The sequence below is a fragment of the Molossus molossus genome, unplaced genomic scaffold (genome assembly GCF_014108415.1).
Source record: "Molossus molossus isolate mMolMol1 unplaced genomic scaffold, mMolMol1.p scaffold_m16_p_5, whole genome shotgun sequence".
NCBI lineage: Eukaryota > Metazoa > Chordata > Mammalia > Chiroptera > Molossidae > Molossus > Molossus molossus.
This window is the reverse complement of record NW_023425388.1, coordinates 23065749-23090603: the sequence shown is the minus strand read 5'-3', so window position 1 is coordinate 23090603 and position 24855 is coordinate 23065749. Positions and strand designations below refer to the sequence as shown.

General features: G+C 37.3%; 1 protein-coding gene across 35 annotated transcripts in view; it reads right to left on the bottom strand.

The window, feature by feature from the left end:
• Window positions 1-791: 791 nt before the first annotated feature.
• MBNL1 (muscleblind like splicing regulator 1) overlaps window positions 792-24855 on the bottom strand; it is a 193473-nt gene continuing 169409 nt past the window's right edge. For 16 of the 35 annotated variants that reach the window (XM_036242619.1, XM_036242648.1, XM_036242641.1 and 13 more), the window contains 7 exons: window positions 20748-21005; window positions 19573-19626; window positions 18550-18703; window positions 10730-10765; window positions 9941-10035; window positions 6897-6971; window positions 792-4227 (listed from right to left, as the gene is read on the bottom strand). In XM_036242619.1, the coding sequence (XP_036098512.1) occupies window positions 6915-6971; window positions 9941-10035; window positions 10730-10765; window positions 18550-18703; window positions 19573-19626; window positions 20748-21005 (654 nt within the window). In that variant the 3' untranslated portion in view covers window positions 792-4227; window positions 6897-6914. The remainder of the gene's footprint in view (window positions 4228-6896; window positions 6972-9940; window positions 10036-10729; window positions 10766-18549; window positions 18704-19572; window positions 19627-20747; window positions 21006-24855) is intronic. The other 19 variants (XM_036242634.1, XM_036242625.1, XM_036242632.1 and 16 more) reach the window with 5 other exon arrangements.

Genomic DNA, 24855 nt, shown 5'->3' with positions numbered 1-24855 from the left:
AGGCATGTTCTATAGAACTCAACCGATAACAGAACTGTATTAATTATAAATATCACACATTTATTGCAAGAAGTTTAGGAAAAAAGCATTGACCTGCAAAGGAGGTTTGCAGCTTTGACCAAGTACCTAGTGGTACAGTCACAGCAAGTGCACTAAATGATCAAACTGGCACTTTTCTTCACATTGGAACTCTGGCTCTCACTGGCTATCGGAGGAAACTGCGAAATGCAAAGCCATATGGGAAGCGTGGCCTGTTACACCAAATTTTTAATTCATTGTTTAAAAAACTCACACACACACAGTGATGCCAGCTGTGCGTGTGTGTGTGTGTGTGTACTCTTTTATCACTCTGAATCAAGTATCACCACTACCTTCATTGAAATATACTCTTAAATTGCCTGATTTCCAGTGTTAGTAGTCTCCTGGGGCGGTCAGGCAAATAAAATGTCTTTAATAGAAAGAAGGTGATCTAGAATTAATAAGACAATTTCTTTTTTTCCCTTATAGTTTCCCCCCTACGCCTAAAATCCTATCAGATATCACTTAACATGTCAGGAGGCGAGGGCAAGATTTTTCAGAAAATTGTGGCGTCGACGGCAATGTCCCTGGATGCAGATTCTCACTTTTGGTATCAGGACAATCGGTAGGAAAGACAGCGGTGACCTTAACTCCAGTGAGGTAAAACCAGATGAAGAATGTTCGAATCAGTATGTTCGTAATGACAGACACCCACACATACATACTCGAAAGGCGCAAAAATAATTTACTCTTCAATCTCAGATACACAAATATACTTAAGAAAGAGAAGTTTTATTAGGGCAATTTCACTTTATTTTTCCATACAGCAAAGTCAACTACTGCGGTAATAATAAAATAAGCATAAAACAAATTGCAGCCCAAGACAAAAATACATAATTTTAAGCAACTACAAGCAGAAAGTAAGTTGTGATTACATAAGAGTAAAACCTAGCACTTCTGTCCTGTCAGCAGATGAAAGTGGTTGCTGATAAGTGCAACACTGTAACCAGCCGGAGTGAGGGTTGGCTACACTAATTCATTAAACAAGTGCCCATGATCACATTTGCTTTTTTTGAGTGCTTCTGAGTTGAAAATTAGAACCGTGAAATTTGAACTGTGTTTTCTTTTCACCTGCTGAAAGAACAGTCTCCTACGGCAATTAAAAAACAATCACATAACAACTATAGCTACCGTGTGCTGTTTGGTTTGCCTGTTTATGGTTTCAATTTTGTGAAAGTCAATACTTGTTTTGAAGATTTGTGTGTGTATGTGTGTGAACAATAAACCACTGAAATTGGCAGAAACTGATTTGAATATATGTCCTTAGTATAGTTCTCTCTCCTTGTTGTTGTTGTTGTTGTTGAAGTTTTAAACATGCAGTAGTTTTGAGAAATGTAAGGTATATTTGATCCATGATTTCACCTTAATGGTTGAAGTACCTGCTATTTTTGGTAATGGTCTTCAGGCAGATTTGGCCCAATGGAGTTTTTGTCAGTCATGAGATCTCGGAAGGATGGCATATCTTTCCAGCTGAAAAAATCCTGGCAAACTACAAGCTGTCCACAAAAAGCAAAGCAACATGTTTGAAGGGGTACGGAGTGCTAACTCGGTGCCACTTTTGCAAGCAATTTTGCTCAGTCTGTCATTTTATTAGCCTTAACAAAACTCCTTGTAATTATAGACGTTTTTATTCAAAATAAGATCTTACTATTATACAGGTTTCTCTCTTTTGACTATATACAGAAGTGCAAAAAGTCAACCTTCTCTCTGGACGTCCCAACATGCTAAATTGCAGCATAATCAACCCTCAAGAGTTTGCACACACGCTAGAATTCTCATTACGTAAACTTTGAGTATTTGGATTATCAACAAAAAGTCCCTTGTTCTATTTATTGATTATGCAGCTTATTTATAACAAGGCCTGATATTCAGGGATTTCAAAAATATTAAACAATACTTTAACATTTGAAATGGATACAGTAGAAAATAAATTTTATTCTAATATCTAGGATCTAAATCTTCTTATAATAACTAATTACAAACAAAATAAATCATCAAAATATTACTCAATTGTCTGCCAGGATTGTTGCGATAGCAACAACTTAACTTCTTACTTAGCAATGATTATATATTTATAAGATATCCATATAAAAGATCTTTGTTCTTTTAATGAAAACTAGACAAGAACTAACAATGACTGACATTCTTACACTTTAATATTAAATCAGTAAAATATAAATCATTTAGTTAACAATAATACGAATATTCATATGATACTACATGTAATTCAAAACTGAGTATGTTATGAAGGAAAAACTACTTTAATTGTTTTTTTTTAATATTTTGAAAAATTCATCGGTAAAATCTAATAAAACAATAGTCTATAAACTGAAATGGTATTCAATTGTTAATACAAAATGAAATCTAATAAGTGTAGGAAATGAAAAACTACATTTTAACAAGAAAAATAAGTAATATTCTATAATGTAACTAACTACAATAACATGTGAAGTCACCATCACTCTCTTAACACGATTGAAATTACATTGGTATGGGTTCCAACCCGTAATGTAATAATCTAAGGCTTTAATAGATGTACAGTACAATCAGTAAAATCAACACATCAGTCTTATATTAGAAAGCATCTCTCTCAAGCATAAAAACTCGCAGTAAACTTGGAAGTATGGAAAGTTCTAGAACTGAACTTTCACTTCTCCCATTCCATACTCTAGCTACCAGTGACCTGGCCCCTAGTTCAGCGGTTTGCAGAACTGCTGAACAGAGCGAAAACACCCTTTACTAGCTGCAACACCCAAACCACAGAAAGGGAATTCCTTTGGATGAATCCATTCTTAAAAACTGAACGCACATCTATTTTTTTTTTTTTAATTTTGTAAAAGGCTTTCTAAGGCTATAAGCAGTTAATCTGAACAAAACAAAACAAAATCACATATAAAATTCACCCATGTACGTAGCCCACCCAATTGCTAGGTAAGTGAACATCTCCCATTTTCATATTTTGGTTTATCATGCATCTGAAGACAGTGCTGCTTTCTTCTTTGTTTAGAGTCACTATTTTCAACGTGACTGTGATGAAGCATTTAAGCAAATGTGGAACCATTTTTGCAAAGCATTTATAGTCGTTTGACTTTGACAGAGCTATAAATAGAAGCAAAATAATTTCCTCAAACATTTCTTTTTTGTTATCGTGTCTCAGAAATGGCATATCCCTTTTGAATAACTTGTTATACAGTATAGTATGCATAAATATTACACTACAATGCATTAAAATAATTTTATATATATATATCTCTATTATATATCTCTCCAGTATGTGTGAGTTTATCTGTATCGAGAGAGTTGTGTTGTGCTGTCTATTGTTACTGTGGTTAAATTGGCCATTTCTGAGACAGCTTTGGTTTCCAAAAAAAGAAGGAAAAAAAAAAAAAAGAATAAGAATGGTGCCCTTTGACTGATTAGTAATAGCAAATAAGCAACAAAATGTGGCTCTGAAAATAATAACACTGAAGAAATAATACTCTAATTTGATGTACAGTCTATGGCACTTCATGAGAATCCTTAACAACATGGTACTTAAAGCCATGATGTGCTTTAAAAGATACACAGTTGTGGTTTTGCTTGGCACATTCATCTCTGTCAGATCCCTCCCTCACCACACCTTACAATCTATTACATTAAAAATATTACTCTTAAACAAAAATGACTGTGCATGCATGCTCTCGTCTATAATGGCAATTTTAAATACAAGGTGCACCTTTGTTATTTGTAAACCTTGAAAGAAATAAACTTATTTTTTTAAAAAAATTATATCTTGGTCTACAGACGTACCAATACATAATAGAATCATGGTTACACCATAGTCTGTCTTTTCAAGATGGCATGAATAGATAGGAAACTAATCAGGTATGCACGTGTGAATGCATAACTCTGTGCTAGAAAAGAAAGACGATGTTGTTCTTCTAGACAGGTATGTCACCTCAGCACAAATATCAATTAAATGTACAAAGTGTATAGGCAACAGTGTGCAGTGGATTTCCGTGTTGTCTTCTCTTCTGGTTAACATGCAATATGTGGATGTCTTGTGGCTGAGGGGTTTTTGTGTGGGTTGCTTGACAGTATATACAGTATGGCTAATGATCTCGTCCTTTACTCTAACCAAGCACACTGTCCTTTCCGCTGTGGTATGATCTGGAAGGGAAAAGAGAGAGTCTTTGTTACAACAGACAACGTCTCAAAGCAGTTTCCAATATCTACTTAACAGGAAATTTTCATTTGTTGATTTCAAGTGTGAACACAGACACATTCAATGTCTATCTTCACATAAAAACAAAAGAACAAGTACACATGGATCTAAATTTGTTTATCCCCTGTATGAGAATAAAATGGCATGCACAGTTTAATAAAACTGTAGACTCTGCTCAAATACTAAGCAGAGAGTGTAAAACGAATTTGCAGAATCAAGAGGCATAACATAGCCGAGCTCTTTGTTAGCACTGTCGTTGTCGGGCTGAATTTAAATTCACTTTACTCCTCTTTTAAAGTTAATAGGTTTCAAGAGTAATGGTTTTGCTTACAAAATTAAGATCCATGCAACAAGCCCTATTGAACACGGTGCACTATACAGATGGTCCCTGACTTAGGGTGGCTCGACTTAATACTTCTTTGGCTTTGCGATGGTGCAGAAACGCTAAGTGCGTAGTGGAAACCAGCCACGCCACGCTATGATGTCCGGTAGGTGAAGTGTACTAAATGCTTTTCAACTTTCGATGCTTTCAACTTATAACGGGCTTATGAGGACCAAACCTCATCTTACGTCGAGGAGCATCTGCATGTGGGTGCTTGATTAGCACAGTAAGTGTTTAGGGGGGAACAGAATAATATTTTAACTGTTCTGGGTAATTTAAAGTTTGGGGCAATTTTTTCCTAAAGCTAAGAAAAATAAATATTATTCCTTATGCGCCTAATGAATTAAGGTTAAACAGATGTCACACTGTACCTGCAAGTATTTCTGGTTTTTACATGAAATTTGTTCTCATCAGAGAATCTTTACACATTAAAAGTATACTTTAGAACACAGCCTTGGGAAGGAAAGACATCACCATTTTGCTGCACTCAAAACCAGTTTAAATATTGCAACTCATGAAAATGCCCAATCGTTTGTTATATAAACAGACTGTTAAGAGACTAAGCTTCAACACAGACAAATCCACCTGTCCGCTACCCGCTGGACTTATGGCCATTGGATATCGTATTTTTCAACCTGGATTAGTGCTAAGAAATAGAACACAGTTACATATATATGTGCCAAGCATACCTAATTGACTAGAAAAGCTTGAAACAGGTTTTGTATCATGTCAAAAGAACTCTTCTTTCAAACCTACATCCTACTAAGTAATGTGCTTATTCAAAACTGTGGCTATTGTTCAGAAAAGTAAGACTTATTATCCGAACTGCATAGAGACAGCTTATGAACGAGATGAACATCATTTTCAGTCATTTAATTCATAACTGAAGCATGTCTTTGGTAGTACTTCCCAGCATCTCTCGTTTCTTTCCTGAATGGCTTTCAAATATTTTCTCCCCTTTCCTGCACGGGCTCAACCTCTGTCCAGCCCTCATGTCACTGTCGTCCCTGGGCCGCTGACCGAGTTCTCTGCCTCCACCTCCTGACTCCGCACACCGGCCCTTCTCCTGCAAGTCCCACCCTCCTCCTCCTCTCTGGAACGACCTCCTTTGTCCAAGCTCACTCACTTTCTAACTCTGTTGGGAGAGTTCCAAGGAAAATGTATGCAGACCTCTCCTATCTAATAGAGTGTGCTGAAATTCCAACTTGATCTCTTTGCCGACCTGCCTCTCTCTCACTGGCATGGTAACTAGCATACAGTAGCACCATTAAGTGATTTGTAAATGTGTTAATGAAGAGAAATGAACGAACGAAAGCAACGGAGACGCAGTTTTAAATATTCTGGCTCTTTCTAACTATAAAAATAATTACGTAATATACTTCTGGAGCACGTATGAAACCTTGGATGCACGCAGACTGAAAGAAACACATCCTCTGAGCATGAAAAATGACCACCTGTGCAAGTGTCTAAGTCGATGTGTCTGAAGGCAAACCACAGGGTTCAAACCATGTTTGAGCAATGGCAATATTTTCAGAAATTATATGCTCCTCCAAGGTGACTATTTCAAAGTACCCCGCGTTCATTTGGCTATGTAGATATGTGTATGCATACATGTGAATGTGTGTATATAATTTATTTAAAGTCAGACTCATTCCATGCTAATTAATGACCCTGTGTGGTGAAGCATGTTGTCATTTAAGATTTTTACCAAAAACTTTTTTTAAAAAATTAATGAGGCTCTACAACAGAGGGGTCAGGAAACTACTGTCTATGAGCCAAATCCAGCCTGCTGCCTATTTTGCAAATAAAGTTTTATTGGAACACAGCCACACCCTTTCGCTTCCATATTGTTTCTGGCAGAGTTGAGTAGCTGTGACAGAAAACACACGGCCAGAAATATTTATTATACAGTCTTTTAAGAAAACTGTTTGCCACCCCCTGGTCTACGCCTTCTATTTAAATTTAAGTCCTATTTTTTCTTCATGCTTGGGTTTATTTCTAATATTTAAAAAAGGCAATGTTTATTTTCCCTAAGTATTATGTATATTTAAGTGATATTAACATATTTATTACAAATGTGGTTTATAAAATTCCTCACAATCCACCTAAGATAAAAATATGAAAATATTTTTCTGAAGTTTTGCAAAAAATTTCTTAAATGCATTACACAGTTATTATCTTAAAAAAAACCACCACCACAAATATACATTATATATTACATAATAAACTTACTGTTTAGTGATGAAAGTTCTACATCTGGGTAACATACTTGTGGCTAGTCAGATGTTCGGCAGATATTATGGGTATCTAGCAAATAAAAAATTATTTAATGAATGACCCATGCAAGCAAGCCAACGACCAAGAGATGAAAACATTTCCATATTAAATTTTTTTTTAAGAAAAGTGAAATTCAGCTGTGAGGTGATAGTCCTTATCTGGTCAACATAACAGTAAGTTAATATAAACAAAATGCCAAAGTAGCAACTAATTTTTTAAATCTCTGTTAAACACCATTCTATAAATGTTATCGGATTTTAAGAAGTAAGAAAAGTAAAACTATCAAAAATTCATGCAGAGCGGTAATCGAAAGAAGCCCTCTTTGTTGGCCTACACACACGCCCACCCCTGTGGTTCGGTTATTCCGTAATCCAAACAGCAAAGTAGAAAATGTCTTGCTTACTTTTGTGCAACCAATTCCTAACTTTTTTTTGTTGCTGTTCAACTTATGGTGTCTAACTTTTATTTTTCCAATTTAAAATACCAGGTCAGAATTAAAAGGAGTATTTCAAAAGAAATGGATAAGAACATAAATTTACATCACAACCGATTTCTGAATCCTGATTGCACATTATAATTATTATTATTTATTTTTTGGTATTTTAGATGGGCAAGAGAATTTAAAAACTTGAGAGAAAAGACAATAAGAAACCAATACAGAAGTGACTTATTTCAATAGTCCCCAAAGAAGCCAAGAACTTCCAATATGTCACATGAGTCTCCTCCAACCCAGAATCGTGGCTGCTAACCTCAGAGAGGCCACGTGACAGATTAAGACTGTCAGGGGACAGGAAGCACGGCTTCTCACACTCTGTCTGATCCGTTTCCTACTGTGTCATCTTGACCAAAGCACTTCACTACCGCCTGCCTCAGTTTCTGCATCTAAAACATGGCACTCATCCCACTTCAGCAAGGTTGGTGGGAGAACAGTGAAGTCACATACATGAAGGCATTTTTGTTGTTGTTTCAATTTAGATGTCCTAGACTAGTTCAACATATTACAATCCACCGTTTGGAGTGTAAATTAATATGTCTCTATTTTATTTCCATTTCTCAGCTGACATCTTTACACAATTTTACAGCATTGGCAAATGGCACGAAAATGTGCTCCAAGCATAATGAAGCTTCTCATACCATTTTTCCTGCTGCTGCAGGACAGGATGTTGCACCCAACAGTGTAGAAGCATCAAGGATGGGGCTGTCGAAACATACCAAGGACCTTCAACACCAATCGATGCAGATGAAGGGCCAGCTATAAACTTCTGCATGCATGCAGGCTGCATTTTGTGGCATCAGCTATTTCCAGCATCGCTAATGTACTGCAGGCATATACATATGTATGTATATGTAGATATAATATATGTGTGTATATATATATCCATTCCCTTTTCTTTCTTTTGGTTGTAAAACAGTATGAAGATCCAAGATTATGCATGAAATGGTCACAGCACAATGCAAAAAGTAAAGTGTCCCCTACAACCCAGGTGGCCAAGGGCATGTTGAAATTTGCTTTGCTATAGTTCTGCTTACACCAGCAATTCTATAGTCATACATGGTACACACAGGAGAATTAGGCATCATTGATTCACACCATAAATGGATTGCATTACATCCATTAAGAAATTTCTGCCGTAGATTACTTACTAATGTGCTACATATGCAGAATCTAGCATTCTTGTAAATGAGTCTGATGTGTGAACATAAATCCAGGGCTATCTTGACAAGCTTCAGAAAAACTAATGAATGATCTTTGCCAAGAAATGTTTAAAGCTTGTATGAATCTTTAAGATACATCCATTTTGGTACACTGCTTGCGAAAGTTTTTAATGGCTATACTAATAGCTTAGAGTTGTTCTTCAACAGTACACAGTGTGTGGTAGAAACAAGGTGGCCATTGCTCAGAGCAGCAACTAGAAATTCAAATGGTACTTAATTGGTCTTCTCTTCCCAAAGGGGCAACATGTTGATTCCTGCCTGATACGGGTTCTTTTGAGATTCACTTGGCTGCATCTAATCTTAGTGTGTGGGTTATGTAAAATTTTATTTGGCTCTAAATTTGTTCATATCCTATTACCCCTACCGAACTTGGCTTTCATAACAAATATATCTGTGTATTCAAGCCAAAATCTACTTTATATATATTTGATTTTTTAATCCAACCAGTATTTTTTAGAACATAGTTTTTAATAGGATCAGAAAATACTCATTGAGAATTCATGTCGATTTTTAAATTTTGAATATTTCAATAATCATTTTCTTTTAAATAGGCATTTTCGTACATCATAACATTTGAATTTCTGGAACAGATCCCTTTTACTTAAAAGTAACCTGTGTAATCGTTACTCTATAAACTTGTATGAAGCACAGAATTTATGTCTTTCTTCCTTCATAACTCCCCAACATTTGTGCTGGGCAATTATAGAAATGAATTTTATATTTTCACTTAAAGCACTAAGAATCAAAACTTGAACATGAATTTAATCTACTTTGGATATGCAATCTGCTTATCAAACCAAACTACAACAAATTCATAACAAACTCTATTTACAAGAGTGGTCATTTGTGGCATATGTCACACATTTAAATATTGTGCTTTTCATTCAGAATTTAGGCGAGAACTAAGAAAATTGTACATACCAGATATTTATCATTTAAAAAAACTAAAAATTATGTACATTTTTTGATGGGTCAAAATACCTGCATGATTGGTTGAGACCAAGTGAGAATTGCTTGTGTAAATATCATTTTAGTAGCTTTAGAAATGGAGCTGCGACAACTTCGGAGCACTTATCAACGGCAACAAAGCATTCTGCTGCTCGTCACAGAGGATGTGTAGGCCAACAAGAGGAGTCTTTGAAACCCCATGCTCGTAAAGCACCCACCCAGCCCTCACGTACACTCGACCCCGCCGACCTCACGGGGATCCACGTGCGTCAGGGCTGTTGCACTGAGCCCTACCAGAGTTGGTTTTTAAGAAACAAAGCTGTAAATTAGCAAACCTGGTTGGCTGTGGCTGTTGCAGCGAAGGGAACACTTGTGGCAGATGTTGTTGCTGCGGACACAGTGGCTGGCGTAGCACCGTGCACCATGGGAACTTTCGGAGGGAAAATCATATAAGCAAACATACAGAAGAGTGTAGCAATATGGAAACCATGGCAACATGGAGGAGATAATTGGGCATGGCATTTATCACAGCAGTAAGCCATGTGACGGGACATCATCACCAGCGAGTGACATGCAATCACAGCGCAAAGCAGGACAACATTCCAAGGAGAGAAGGGGTAGGGGGATGAAAGAGAAAAAAAAAGGGGAAAAAAAAGCTTGTTACCATCAAATCAAGAAAATTGACACAAACAGGCTAAATTTGCTAAGTCAAAAACAAGGATTTTATATAGTGTTCATAGTCAGACATTAGAAATCTAAGTCAAAGTACAGGTATTTACTTCATATATATAGTTAACAGTTTGAATGAAAGTAATTTTTCTTATTTACTATTATAAAAATATACAATATATTACTTTTATGAGATAGATTTTTTTTTTTTTTACACACTAGAACTCATAGTCCAATCAAAATCCACCAAAGGTGACTAAAGGAAAGTTGTGTGTAAAGAAAACGTTTATGTGAGTCCATGTCAATTAAATAGGAAATGACATTTAATTGACAGGTGTTAGTAAAAGGGAAATGGACTTGCCCAATAGATACAAGTTAAACTTAGCAGTGGATTTTGAGGGGCTGTGAGGTGCACCATAGGTTTAAGATAATCAAGAAACAAAGCTGGCACCTACCAACACTTGTAGCGGGTGTCATGCACAATATTGAGCCTGCCCATCATGCATTGCAACAGGAAGGTGGATTTGAAAGGGAAAAGAATTAAAACATCCCATCACACGTGTAATTAGGAAATTCATTTGAACAAAGAAGAAAAATTGTTATTATGGGAACAGTGGCATGTAATTGTCAGCACAATCAAATCATACAATAGCACAGTGATCAATTAGAACTAGTCTCGAGTGAAGAATAAAAGCCAGTTCAACTGTGTGCTGGTACACTTTGTTTCTCCTAAGTGCTGCCTAGAAATACAAGTATTTTGGAAAAGGGTTTTAACTGCTTAGTTCTTTTAAAAATAATCCTGTAATCTGGTTTGTTTTACCCTGGTTACTAGCCATCTTGCAGCTTTGCCATTTCTGACTTTAACATATAAACACATTAACTTTTTAAAAAAATATTGAGCACATGTTAAATAATCAAAATTATTATTTATTATTAAAATGCTAAATAGTTCAATGCACCAAACTGACTTAACAATGTAATGAAACCAAAACATTCATTTTCGTTCCCTTGGCTTTGTTTTCCTGTTCACGGTAGCAGCAGCCACACAGACATGGAAGAGGCTGTGATCACCCACAGGGAATTTTACTTGGAGGGATACCAAGCCCTAAATTATGCGTAAAGAGAAAGTGAAACTTCCACACTGCTTGAGCTTGAATTTAAATGTAGGAAGAATATTTTGAGGGGATATACTTGGTATCCGGGAAAACAGACTAGTTTTCTTTGCTGGTTTAGACTCTAAGGACTTCCTGGTATAGCAAATATTCTACTAAATTTCACACACACAAAATTGGTAATCAGACTTCAGTAAAAACCCTGAATGGGAGATAATGAAGATACATACATTACATATGCGGTATTACCACTGACGTTCACAACTGTTTGACCACGATGTTAAATCAGTATTACATAGTATTCCCTTTTCTCTGTGACACATAAACATTGAAAAAGCTAATGTATTTGACCAAGTACAGGGCACTTTCCCACATACAGAACCACTGTTCTCTCTACGAGATTATTTGAGACTTCTAGATTTTAAAAATTCCAATGATTCTGTGCTTCTCTCTAAAGCTTGGCACATCCTATTTACATACTAGCAGCATCTGGGATGAACACTTGTGAGAAAAATATCTGCCAATTGAGTCTTGTTAGAGATAGCACTGCAAAACAAAGCTGCCATTGACAACCACGGATTACTCAACCGGCATCCCTAGGACAGCTGCAAAGAGTCTGTTATCACCATTAGACTGTGGGCACAACGATCAGTGGTTAAACTCGGTAAGCGAGCTAAGGAGGCACCCTCTCAGGTGGAGTACTGTTACAGCGGTAGGCATCATTTAAGCCACTTGAAAAGCTCTGTCATTTGCTACAACTACTGGGTCAAAGACTCATGAAAGACAACACAAACAAACCAGCAAAGACAAAGACGTCAATTTGAGAAAGTAGGAGCAAGCAAAATTTAATAGTAATATGGGGTCGAGAACCTACGAAATCGCTATCCTCTAATGGGAGGGCCAGAGGATGAGATGAGTGGAAAAGAATAACGTGGCATTTCAGGAATATTACAGCCAGTTTCCACATCGTACAGGTTATATGCTTTAAATGTATTATTTATTATTACGCTGCAATTTGCCTATTATATTTCATCCCATGCATAATTAAGCCTGCACATGCTGAAAATGAGTTAACCTTACCCCATCTCTCTAAAATCCTGAAGCTTTTATTATTTGAATGTTAGTGTGAGCTATCGTCCTCATTACCATTATAACCAGTGCACACAGTTTTGAGAGGGATTTGCAGCAAATAAACATAAGGCAGCAATGACAATACTAGCTAGGGTACGTAACTGACACATATGGAGACAGAATGCTGTAGGACCCACTTACCAAAAACAAAACCACTTTTGAAATGACCGTCATATCCATCTTAATATCAATAGGTTTGAACTTTACTAATAACGATGCACAAATAGCCAATTGAATTTTTTTTCCTCAATTTTCAGAAGGCCAAATTTAAGCGAGTGTATTCGTCAATTTCAAATGTCCCCTATGAAGATATTTGCATAGCAGAATGGTGTATTTCTGAGGAATGCATTACTTTAATTACACGGCTTTTAAATTTAAAGTTTCTAATCAATCTCTATGAAGGAAAAACTAGGAAAACAATTTTACAAGTGAGATGTATAGAGAGTTAAAAATATTTCAAAGAGAAGGGAAAGAAATAGAAGAGAGAAAAAGAGTTATAATGGAGATTGGTTTGGAGGTTCAATTTAGATGTGATAATTCTAGCTTATCTAGGTGTATTTTGGTAAGAAATATAAAGCTGATTTAAGGTCTTCTAAAAATAATTTTTATCATCCAGGACTAAAAGTTCATAATCAATCGACTTATCTCAAAATTAATATCCAAAAAGCCACAATGTCATATAATTTATTCCTGTTCCTATTCAATCTGTTGAATGCTACTCTGTTGCACTATTAAATTCAAGAAATAACAAATAAAACTTAGTGCTTACTTTGTTTCTGTCATTATTCTAAACTCTTAGGTCTCCTGTAAAACTGCTTGAAGAGAATGTGCTATCATATTATGTTTAAATCCCATTTAAAGATAACCTTACACAATAATTGACATTATTATCTTCATTTTACAGACGGGAAAACAAAAATGTATGGTGAGATCATACTTTGTGGCAGAGCTGAATTTAAACTTCTAAGCCTGGTTTACAATTGCTATGCTAAGTTTCAAGTAAACTTATAACAAGTCATTACTTATAACAAAAGTGAAAAGCTGAAAACCTTTGTTTTATTTTCTTTCTTTAAAAAGAACCCTGAGCCACTGAGTCTCCCCTTCTACCCCATCCCACCCCTGAGAAAGTGTCCTGGCTTTTTGTTTCCCTATTTCTGGTAGAGTTGCAATGCAACCCAAAGCTTAAGTTGCTTGAAGCAAACTTATTTTTAGATCTTTTATAAATAAGTCTACATTGATGGAGGGTGATATGCTTAGGGAAGAGAACAGAGGTGGGCTTCTGAGTATGGCAGGTAGGCAACAATGGTTAGGGAGAGCAGAAGAAAAGTTTCTCAGGACTCTGCAGGGTCTGAGAGCAGTTAGGCATGTAGTCTGTTCCTTTACAATAGCTCAGTAGGTGGCGCTTTCAAGGGAATGGAATGGGTTGCATGTGAGTCTGGGGTGCTGAGCTAAGGATGCTTGGACATAAGGCAAACACAGATCCCTGGAGTACCTGCCTTCAATAAATCTTGTAAGTATGGACAATGATTACATTAGCTGTGACCAGTGGTGACTGGAAGAGAAAAGAATAGGTCCCCTGAGCCCACGGGAATGCACAGGACCTCTCTTTGAGGGTGGGATGGGAGGGAGGAGGGGACGTGTGGACAGGGTCCTAGAATCTCAAGAACACCTAATATTTCTATCCAACACAATGAGATTAGCATTTAGAGTGGGATGTGATATAAATTAGGATAAGAACTGGATATAATAGGATATAATAAGTAAAAGTGGTATTTCTTATACACTCTACTTTTGGGGGTGAAACTTGTAACTACAATATAAGTAGACCATGGATTATGCACAATCTGTGCAAACACTAAGTTTAGTCTTGAAGAGTGAAGGTAAAAAAGAAATAGTATAACCTAAAAGTTAAAAAAAATCTTCAATGTGAACTTAATGTATCTCTAAATGCAATGGAGTCAGGTGATCAGTAAGGGCTAGTTCTATAATTCCATCCTCCTAGATTCTTTTTTAGGTCTTTATGTAAAGAGCTCACACATACTGAGAGACTGTCCCAAGTTCACCTGATCCGAGTTCAAGTTCTATCTAAACCTTACAAGCCGTGTAATTTGGGGCAAATCACTAGACCTCTCTGGGCCCAAATTTCTCATTGGTGAAATGGGAATACTAATGCCAACCTTTTAGGGCTGTTGTGAGAAAAAATGAGACATTGTATATAAAGCACCTACCACAGCATGGCAGAGTGAGCATTCAGTAAGAGGTAGGTCTTTTGAAGAAAATGTGCGAACGACTTGGCCCAGGCTGAGAGAGTATGTAAACTTTCTAAAGGATTTACATTATGTTTTTATTTATACATGCTTAGACAAGTATTTCTGAATTCTAAATTTAGCCTTCAGTTAGGAATCCCTACTATAAATACTGGTACACAATGTGCCATAAATAGATGTTTGTTGACTGAATGAATGGAAAGATGGATGGATGGATGGATGGATGGATGGATGGATGGATGGATGGATGGGTGGATGGATGGATGGGTGGATGGGTGGCTGGGTGGCTGGGTGGGTGGGTGGGTGCATGGATGGATGGATGGATGGATGGATGGATGGATGGATGGATGGATGGCAGGGTGGGTGGGTGGATGGATGGATGGCAGGGTGGGTGGGTGGATGGATGGATGGATGGATGGCAGGGTGGGTGGGTGGATGGATGGGTGGCTGGGTGGCTGGGTGGGTGGGTGGGTGGGTGGGTGCATGGATGGATGGATGGATGGATGGATGGCAGGGTGGGTGGGTGGATGGATGGATGGATGGATGGCAGGGTGGGTGGGTGGATGGATGGATGGATAGGTTTTTGGATAGGTGGGTGGATGAAAAATAGGAAAGAATAGTGGGAGGAGGAAAAGATGGGAGGGAGTGAAGGGTAGGTAAGTAGTTGGAAAGATGAATGGTTCAATGAATGGATGGATGCATGAATGAATGATGGCTAGATGGGTAAATGCCACATAACTCCAATTTTGTTCTTAAAAGTGTGGTATGTAATAGGTTTTCTTACACTAGCTGGCTGGCTTGCCACTGAACCATGATCTTGTGCCAGTAACCTAGTCTGTATACATAGACACCTACTCTAAGGGTTTAGCAACCATCTTCACTATACCTTCATTGTAACAGACCTACAAATCCCTGTTACTAGTGAAGCAACAGAAGACAGAGACCTAAAACTCTAGCTGCTAAAACAATAAATGACTTCCGTTTCTTCTCGGTTCCAATAAAGACTTCAGAGTATACCTCCCGAACTACTATACTGTGGTCAGATGGGATGCTCTGATCACATAATTCTTCTGTGTGCCTACAGAATAACCTAGACTTTGGAAAAACACATTTCCTTTTCTTCCAGGTATTATATATGAGATTACATATACATTTGTGGTGGGATAGATTTTCTGTATTTCTCAAAGCTTATTTAAAAACTGAATTGAAAAAAACTTTAAAAATTGAGAGCTTTCACATACAAATATCCAACTGTCCAGACTACAAAAGAAAAAAAATCATAAGATGTGGCAACACAGGACGTCAGGGCCACCACATTAAGTTGTGCAGGCAGCCCTTGTTCACACAGACTATGATGTAAATGGAGTCACAGGTGTGCAGTGCACAACAGGCACATATTCCCCTGGGCCATAAAAACCTAAATCTGAACACTGACCTCCCCTTTAGATTGGGCCTGTGCTCCCCAGCGCCCCCCAGGCCTGGCAGCTCCCTACTTATCTCTTGCTTCACTTGTTTGTTTCCTGCCTGGCCCCCGAGGCATTTCAGTTTATATCCTCTGCATCAGACTTCTTTGCTTTCTGGCTACCTGACCAAAGGGTTTGACAGAAGTCGAGATGGGCCATCCATTTTAACCTTTTAATGCCACGGGGCCAATTTTTGTGCACACAGGCACAAAGACTAACAACAAAAATATTTTTAAAGAATGAAGTACCTATTTCTGATTCTGTTGCTAATAAGGGTGAGCCAGTAGCTTAAGCCCTTTAAAACGGGGTTACAAATAACTGTGATTATTATATTATTACTATTATAATCATTTCATATCATACTGGTTACAAATGACAAGAACATCTCTGATACAAAATTTATCATAAAAATGCAAATACAGCTTGAATTTTTCAGCATTTTTAAATATCTTATGGCAGATTTTATTAAATTAACAATGCTTAGTTTCTAGAACAGAGGGATAAACATGATTCTGATTTATGAACATTTATTGTTTTCTCCTGACTTGATCCTTACCTAGCACCTTTTGCTCTAGCCTGTCCACAGACAAAAAGCCATTCTAGGGAAAGACTATTGTCATAAAGAAGGGTCATGAAATTAACGGTTGTACTTATTTAGAAAAGTATTTAGCCATCTGAATGTTAGAGAACCTAATGCAAAACCCAATTAATAATGAAGATTATTTTAGGTTTCTTTAAATTATATAGAATAATTTATATTTGTTTTTATTTTTAAATGGGGAAACTTCATTTCTAATGGGAATATTTTATTCAATGAAATAAAATGACAGAATAATTTTAAATTTCTTCAAAGGGATTATGGTAGTTATGGGTAATTATTTAAAATTGTGTCCAGTGATTTGACTATAGAAAAATTGATGGGTTATTTGTTGGAGACAGCATCCATTTAGTGGCATGGCAATTACTACAAGACCATAAGGTTAATTTCTGTAAATCTCTGGAAAATATATATGTTGAGGAAAAAGTTTGAAAATTATATAACATAAGAGAAATGTGATTTTTCACTCGGAATATAAAAAAATTACCCTACAGATATAATTTTGCTTTAATTTGATAAATGACAAATTTGATAGATACTAGTTCATGAGTACAAATATCATTTATCAGAGGTGTCTAGAGCATAAGCTATTTCAACTAGTGGCATATTCTAGATCATTGAGTGGTACTACATATTCTATATATAGATGATCAGTTTCCAAAGAGGCATAGTATAAAAAGTTGGGTTTAGACGTGAAAATTAATGTGAATATAATTTATTATTATTTTTATACTCCGAAAATAAATGATCACATTCCTTCATGGCATACGAACCTAACGCACTGTCCACACTCAACAGACTAATGGGCCCGGATCTCTGACACACTTCATCAAAAATGTATTTATTTATTTCTTTTTCTAACTTATTAACTAAAAAAATACAAATTATTTTATTTTAAAAGTCTCATAATCCACAGTAACTTATTTTAGCTAAGGTGAAGAAGTAAAGAGGAAAATGGTCTTTGTCTCTGGTTAGTTGAATTTCAGATCACAAGGAGGTTAATATGTATTTTCAGAAGTAAATGAATTTCCAGGTAATTAAATGACAGACTTGTTTATGTTTTTACATTTCATATCCTTATAGAGAGTTCTAGAGTATGTTTATGTGACCACACTGAAGTCAACTGAAACTACAAGTGTATAACTCAATAATGCATGTTAACTTCCCTGGGATCCTAGGGCTGTTTAAATGCTAGCTGAGGAGCCAGCCTGATTTGAAGCAATGCACTGGCAGGTACTGACAACAGCACTTTTAAGAGCTCTCTAGAACAGAGTCAGTGTTTTACTCTCCACCTTGGCAACAAAAAGGCTGAAAAATCAAAATCAAAACTGAAGGTGTCATTTCAAATCATTCGAATGAACTCAATGGACTCGGAGGCAAAGGGGTCTTACAGCAGGAAAGTGTCATAAAGTAGCTTGACACACATACAACAAACAGTTTTGAGGAAAGGAAAAAAAAAGTACATTTCAATTCCAAATTGCACAAACAAAAACAAGAACACAAAACATCACTGAGCTTGACTCCACGTTTCATAAAGCTACAATTCCCAGTTTCTAAGGAAAACCACCGGAGAAACCTCAGATAAGTTGTCCCCGTCCCACCTTACCTTCTTCCACCTCATTTCTGACTAACCACCACCTGGGGGCCTGGCTGGCTCGCCTGCGCTACAGGACCCCACAGCCCTGGAGCAGCCCAACCCCTTACCTGGTGGGAGGAACGCTGTATGCTGCTGTAACTGCATGTTGGCTAGAGCCTGTTGGTATTGGAAAATACCAGTGTTAAAGACTGCGGTGGCACCGTTGGTTTTTTCAAGAGCAGGCCTCTTTGGTAATGGGGGAAGTACAGCTTGAGGAATTCCCTGTTTAGTGAATGAGTATAAAAAACAAATACCAGTAAAAAGAGAAAAAGAAAAAAGAAAAATCAGTTGAAGGGTAAAATTGTTAGGAAGCATGAGCAAGCAAGCAGCAGAGCCTTAACTACCCAAGGGGGAGGGGGGATCCAATCAACAAACACTTTCTAAAACAAACACGAGATAAAAGCTTTAAAGGAAGCATTATTTTCGGTCCAAAAATAAAAAGAAAACCCGCTAGTACACGAGCACATGTTACACTGCGTTAAAGTGTTTTAAGTCCCATAATGCTTCGGGCTTTCTGAGAAGCCACTGATTTAGGAGGAGGAGAAAAGTTGCACTGGGAGCTCCGTGAGGGTCGACAAGTGTAAGCAATGTTAATCGTTAATTGTACAGAGTGAACGAAACAGGTAAAATAACAACTGACCCCACTCTGCCCCTCCCCCCAGCTCTACCTAGACATGCAAATGCCCCGGAGCATGCAAGTTTTTTTTTTCTTGAACACTGAACTATAAATCTTAAAAAGTATAATTCTATCGCTAAAGCCATGCTAATCAAATAGGTACATAAACATACAGTCAAAATATACATTTTTAATGTCCTTGAAGTATTTCATTAGAACGTTCTACAATGTAGTTAAACTGAATGTGGGCTGCTGGGCTTTCAGAAGCTTTCATTGTATGATATCCATCCAGGCACTTATATTATAGTCTTTCCACTAATTTTGTCAGGAAACCACACTCAGTTTTTTCATTGTACTTTGCAACTTTATAACAGAAAAATATATATATATATATTAAAGTTGATTTAAAAAAAAAAAAAAACTTGTATCTACAACAAAGCTACATGCCAAGCTAAAAGGTGAAAGGTCATAGTACCAGGTCAAAGGTTGCCTCGAGGGGTCGCTTCAGTGATTTGACAGCCGACTGAGTCTTAATTAGCAGGCAGCGAGCACATGATGGCAATGGGCCAGTGGGGTTCAAGCGCATTAACATAAACAGCAAGCAGAGGTGCATCATGGGGGCAGCAGTGCATTTTTGGGTAGGTGAGAAAAAACAAATAAAAAAACAAATCATCGGAATGCCATATACAACGAATAACAAGACTAAGCATGCACAATAAGGGCACTACTGAGTTGTTATTGGGAGGATAACTCCTCTTTGTAGTTAATTACAAACAAGATCCTCTAACAGAAAAAAAAAAGAGTGAAAGGAAGAGAGGAAGAGAGAGTCAGCCTTCTGTATTTTTGCTCAAGTATCCATAAACAAACACAGAAAAGACCTCTCTCGTGATTATTGTGCTTTATGACTATTTTAATGGTCAGGTCATATATTTATGTAAAAAAAGGGGGCAATGTTAAAACAGCTAAGCAAAGAACAAAGAACAGACTCATTCAAATCAGCTATTCGATCACATTAAAATTTACCTTCAGACTAGAGTTTAGTATCTATTCTAAGTGATCCGATGTCTAACTCCTTGAGTACTGCTCTCTCCTTTCTAGATAATGGCATAGTCGAGCTTCCTTCATTTTACAATTACGTTTATGCCACGATATTACTTAGGACAATCTAGATGGCATACTGTTCAAAATCTTGTAGGTAGTTCTGAAAACGATTTTGTCCAAGCAATTCTCCTAAACAGTTCCAGATTACACTACTGTTAAAAGCGAGGCGGGCCTTGGTGTGCAGAAGGGCACGCCAAAGGGGGACAACGGCTGATTAGATCGCACGCAGAACTAAGAGCACCGGAAATGACAGTATCATTAAATTGAAAAAGAGACAGGTGTTCCTTACAAAGCAGAAATTTCAGGAACCCTACATCCAGAATATGACAGAGTATTAAGAGTTAGGCCAAAGGTAGAAGCAATGTGAACCATTTGAGGAGTTACCCTCACTTTTGTGAACGGTAACTACATTATGTATTATCTGGGATACCTGAACAAACATATTTTCAGCAAAAAAAAAAAAAAAAAAAAAGTTAATAAATGAAGAGCCTGTAGTCAGAACAACTCGTTCGCTGTGCTAGGGAGGAGCAAGCTGGCGTGTCCACTCACCATGGCAGCGGCGGTGGCTGCAGCCTGTGCTGCTGCAGCCTGGTTGACCTGGTATTGGGCAGCCTTGATCTTGGCTTGCAGATGTGCAGGAGGATGAAAGTATTTGCACTTTTCCCGAGAGCATCTCCCTTTGATGTAATCCATACACACGGTGACCGTGTTGTCGTTGGTGTCGATCATTGTGCTGTCAGCAGGATGAGCAAACCGACAATCGTTTTCTCCTCTGTTGCAATTGCCGCGCTGGTACTCTCGACACACCTGCAAGGTCACGAGGGGCATGGGGTCAGTCAACACGGACAGGCAGGATCTTCCTGAGGGTCTGCCCTGGAAGTGCAGGACCGGTGAAAGGCCACAGATGAAAAGGGAAAAGATAACGTGCCCACAAACGACAAAGTATCTTGAAAAATCCCTACTGAGGTGTACAAATTATAGCGCCGTTCCGGTAAAATGTGCATGAGCGAGAAAATGTATTTCTGACATTAATTATGTTACACATCTAATATAAAATAGGTGGCTATATTTATTAATGACGAAGGGGAGAATAGTAACATCACAGTGAAGAAATCTGGCAGACACCACTTTAACCAAGTGATCAAAGTTAACATCACCAGTAACAAGACATTCACGCACCTACTTTTATAAGCTCTGAAAAAAACAAGTGCGCAACATCCCTTTAGTTGTACGACAGCTGAGAATGCATAACCTGAATTTAATCATGAGGAAACACCAGACAAACTGAAATGAAAGGATGGTTTACAAAATAACTGATGGGTCCTCTTCCAAAGTCAAGGTCATGAAAGACAAAGAAAGGCGGGGCACTGTCACAGATTTGAGAGCCCTGGAGTCAGAGGGAGGGTGCTGATAAGACAAATGATGAAACTTGACTAAGCTCTGTACATTGGAGGACAGCAGCATATTGATGCTGATCTTCTGGTTTTGTAAATGACTCGATGGTTATGTAAGATGTTACTATTTAGGTAAGGGTGAAGAATAGGCAGGAACACTTCATTCTATTTTTGCAACTTTTGTGCTCAACTACAATTATTTCTAAGTCAAAAATATAAAGAGTAAAATTTGCTAGCTTTTTAGTAAAATGTTTCCAGGAGCAATTTTTTTTAGCTCCTTAGAGATTTCCTTGGTAGTTATATAAAGCAGATGGGAAAAGATTGTTTTTGTTACTGCCTATTTGTTTTATGTCTTTTAATTTTGCAATGGGGACCATGGAGGAAAGGTGAAAATGGATTATTTAGCATTCATTTGCTCAATTTTGACTCCTACTATTATTACTATTAAATAAAGTCTGTTGTGCTGATCTCTCCTATCAGGTTTCCCAGACTTTCATTTGGGATAGTTGGACCTTTTTACCACAAGAGGGCCTTCTAAAACATGGAATGTTCTTTTAATATTTTCATGTTCCCAGTTCAAGCTTCAAGGAAACGGTTTTTATTTTTCCTTTTTTCACAAACTGAGCAAATAAAGACTCTGAGCACTTTATTTTGGAGTTCAGCAACAAAGAGAAACGGGAACCCTGTTACTATTTAAAAAGCAAAGGTTTTCCTGGCTTTGTGTACCTAAAACGATCACACTGAATTCTAGCTCTTTTCCCCATTATACTCATGCCCATGATTGAAGAAGCTCTTCCTTGAAAAAGGATGGCACAATCTGTATCGTGCTACACCTTGAACAGAACATTATAAACGACCTCTTGCACTATTTGGAAACCTCAAACCAGCTACAGCTTTGTATTCCACATGAGCTAACTTGATTCGCCCCCTCATTCAATTTATTTAATTCTAAAAATTCACTGAATAACTACTCTGTGCCAGACCCTCTGAGGGATAATAAAAATACAAAAATGACTTAGGAGATTACAGACAACCCTATTTTATTGCATTTCATTGAACAGAAGAAAACAAAGATAACCGGGAGATTACAGCTCGAAAAGCAAAAATGATGACGCTGTCCTCCAGAACTACTGTCCTCCACTCGGGCCAAAGATCAGAACCAGCTGGGGAGCTTTCTAAGCCACACACACACTCCCCAGGCCCTAACCAACATTTACTGCATCAGACTCATCAACAGGGATGGGAAGACAGACATACTTAAAAGAGAATAAAAACTTTTCATGCATATAGATAAAATTTATACTAAACTGATACTACAATAAACAAAAAGGCTACTTTTTTTGTCAGTACAGCCCTATCCGACAGGAACCTACACGTGATCTCACAGAACCGCTGCTGGCTCTTCAGTATCCTGTTTCTTGAATAGGCTCGCAAAGAAACAGCAGGTGAACTAAGGAGGTTTCTCAACTGAGCTTACCTCTTTGCCAAGAAAGAGAAAGAAGATCTTTGACAAGAAAGAAGATCTAAAGGTAATCGATTTGGCCTGGCGGATGTGGCTCAGTGGTTGAGCACTGACCCATGGCATGCACCAAGAGGTCCCTGGTTCAATTCCTGGTCAGGGCACATGCCCAGCTTGTGCGCCCTATCCCCCGTGGGGGGTATGCAGGAGGCAGCCAATCGATGCTCTCTCTCATCGATGTTTCTCTCTTTCTCTCTCTCTCTCCCTCTCCCATGCTCTCTCTCTAAAAGGAATAAATGAAAGTAATCTATTTGTAGGATCTTTAATAACTATTAAAATCAAAGATTTGCTATTTTGCTGGGCTGAATTTGACTTTTTATTTCTCACTGATATTTCTATCTCTCTCTCCCTCCCTCTCCCTTCTTCTCTCTAAAGTCAATAAAGAAAAATTTTTTTTTAAAAATCAGTCATTCTAGGATACTTTCTCATACCTCTCCATTTGCTTTACTCATGTGTGGGCCATTTGTATAGCTTTATTTATTTATGGGACTGGATTACTCATTATATAGGTTTATTATAATGATTTATTACAATGTTGTACGTGCAGGATGCATTTTGGGAGAATTTTAAAACTACACTTGACCACCAGCAGCCGGCTTAGACCTTGTTCTAATGCCAGCCCCTTCTGAACTTCAAAGGGTTTAGTCAAATGCTTCTGCATGATACGTGTTTTTGTCTGTTTCTTTCTTTTTTTCCAGCTTAGGGTTTCTGATGACATGGGAAATGAAACAGAAGAAATATACTGAAATGGCAGTTCTCCCATTAATCTTGTCTTTGGAAAAATAAAGAAGAAATAAAAAATCCCTTGTGAAAAGCTCTCCTTGTGAGAGCTACAGGCCAGAGGGGCTGGTTTGGCCTGATTTCTCTGATAAATTCAAGACAACTTTAGAATATGCCGATCCCCAAAAGAAATCTCTTAGAGGGAGAATTCTATTAACAAATTATAATCGACAGAAAACACTTCAACAAATTTGATCTCATAATTCAAATCAGGATAAGAAATTGTACAATTTACCATACAGAAAATTTGGAACACAGAAGGTAAAATTAAATTTGAAAATCCTAACAATATTATGGCTCTTTTTCTAGTCTCATCCAGTCATCTGCATGTACACATTTTTCAAATAGGTGTAATTATAGTGCAGCTACTGCTCTGATATGTTTTTGCTAAGCATTTTCATTTTACTAAGTGTCCAGAATAATCATTTTTCATGGCTGCATCGAATTCCATCAAATAGATGTGTATAATATAGGTAACTCTTTCAGAGAACATTTGAATCATTTCCAATATTCCCAAATACCATACATAGTGCAAGGAATATATTCTTATGACAATAAGCATTTTAAAATCATTTTCTAAGGATAAATGTGCAGAAATGGCATTGGAGGATCAACGAATATAAGTACTTTTCATAGTTCAGTAAGTGGTTTTTCAAATCTAGCTTAAAATAATTCCAAGCATTTAGCTAGACACATACTATGCTTCAATCAAGAAGAAGGTTGGTTGAGTCTTTTACTCTATATGTCTTAAGACAGGGTTTGTTATGTAAATCAGGTGAGTTTTATATATTTTCATACAAAATGAACAAGGGGTTGCTTTCACAGTAAAAAACCATCATTTCAATGAAGATAGTCACTGAAAACGCTTAAGTACTACATTTCATTTCCAAAAAAAATCTATGGACTAAAAAATAATCCACTGGAGGAAGTGTTCTATGGACTCTGTGAAAAAGACCCCGGAGCC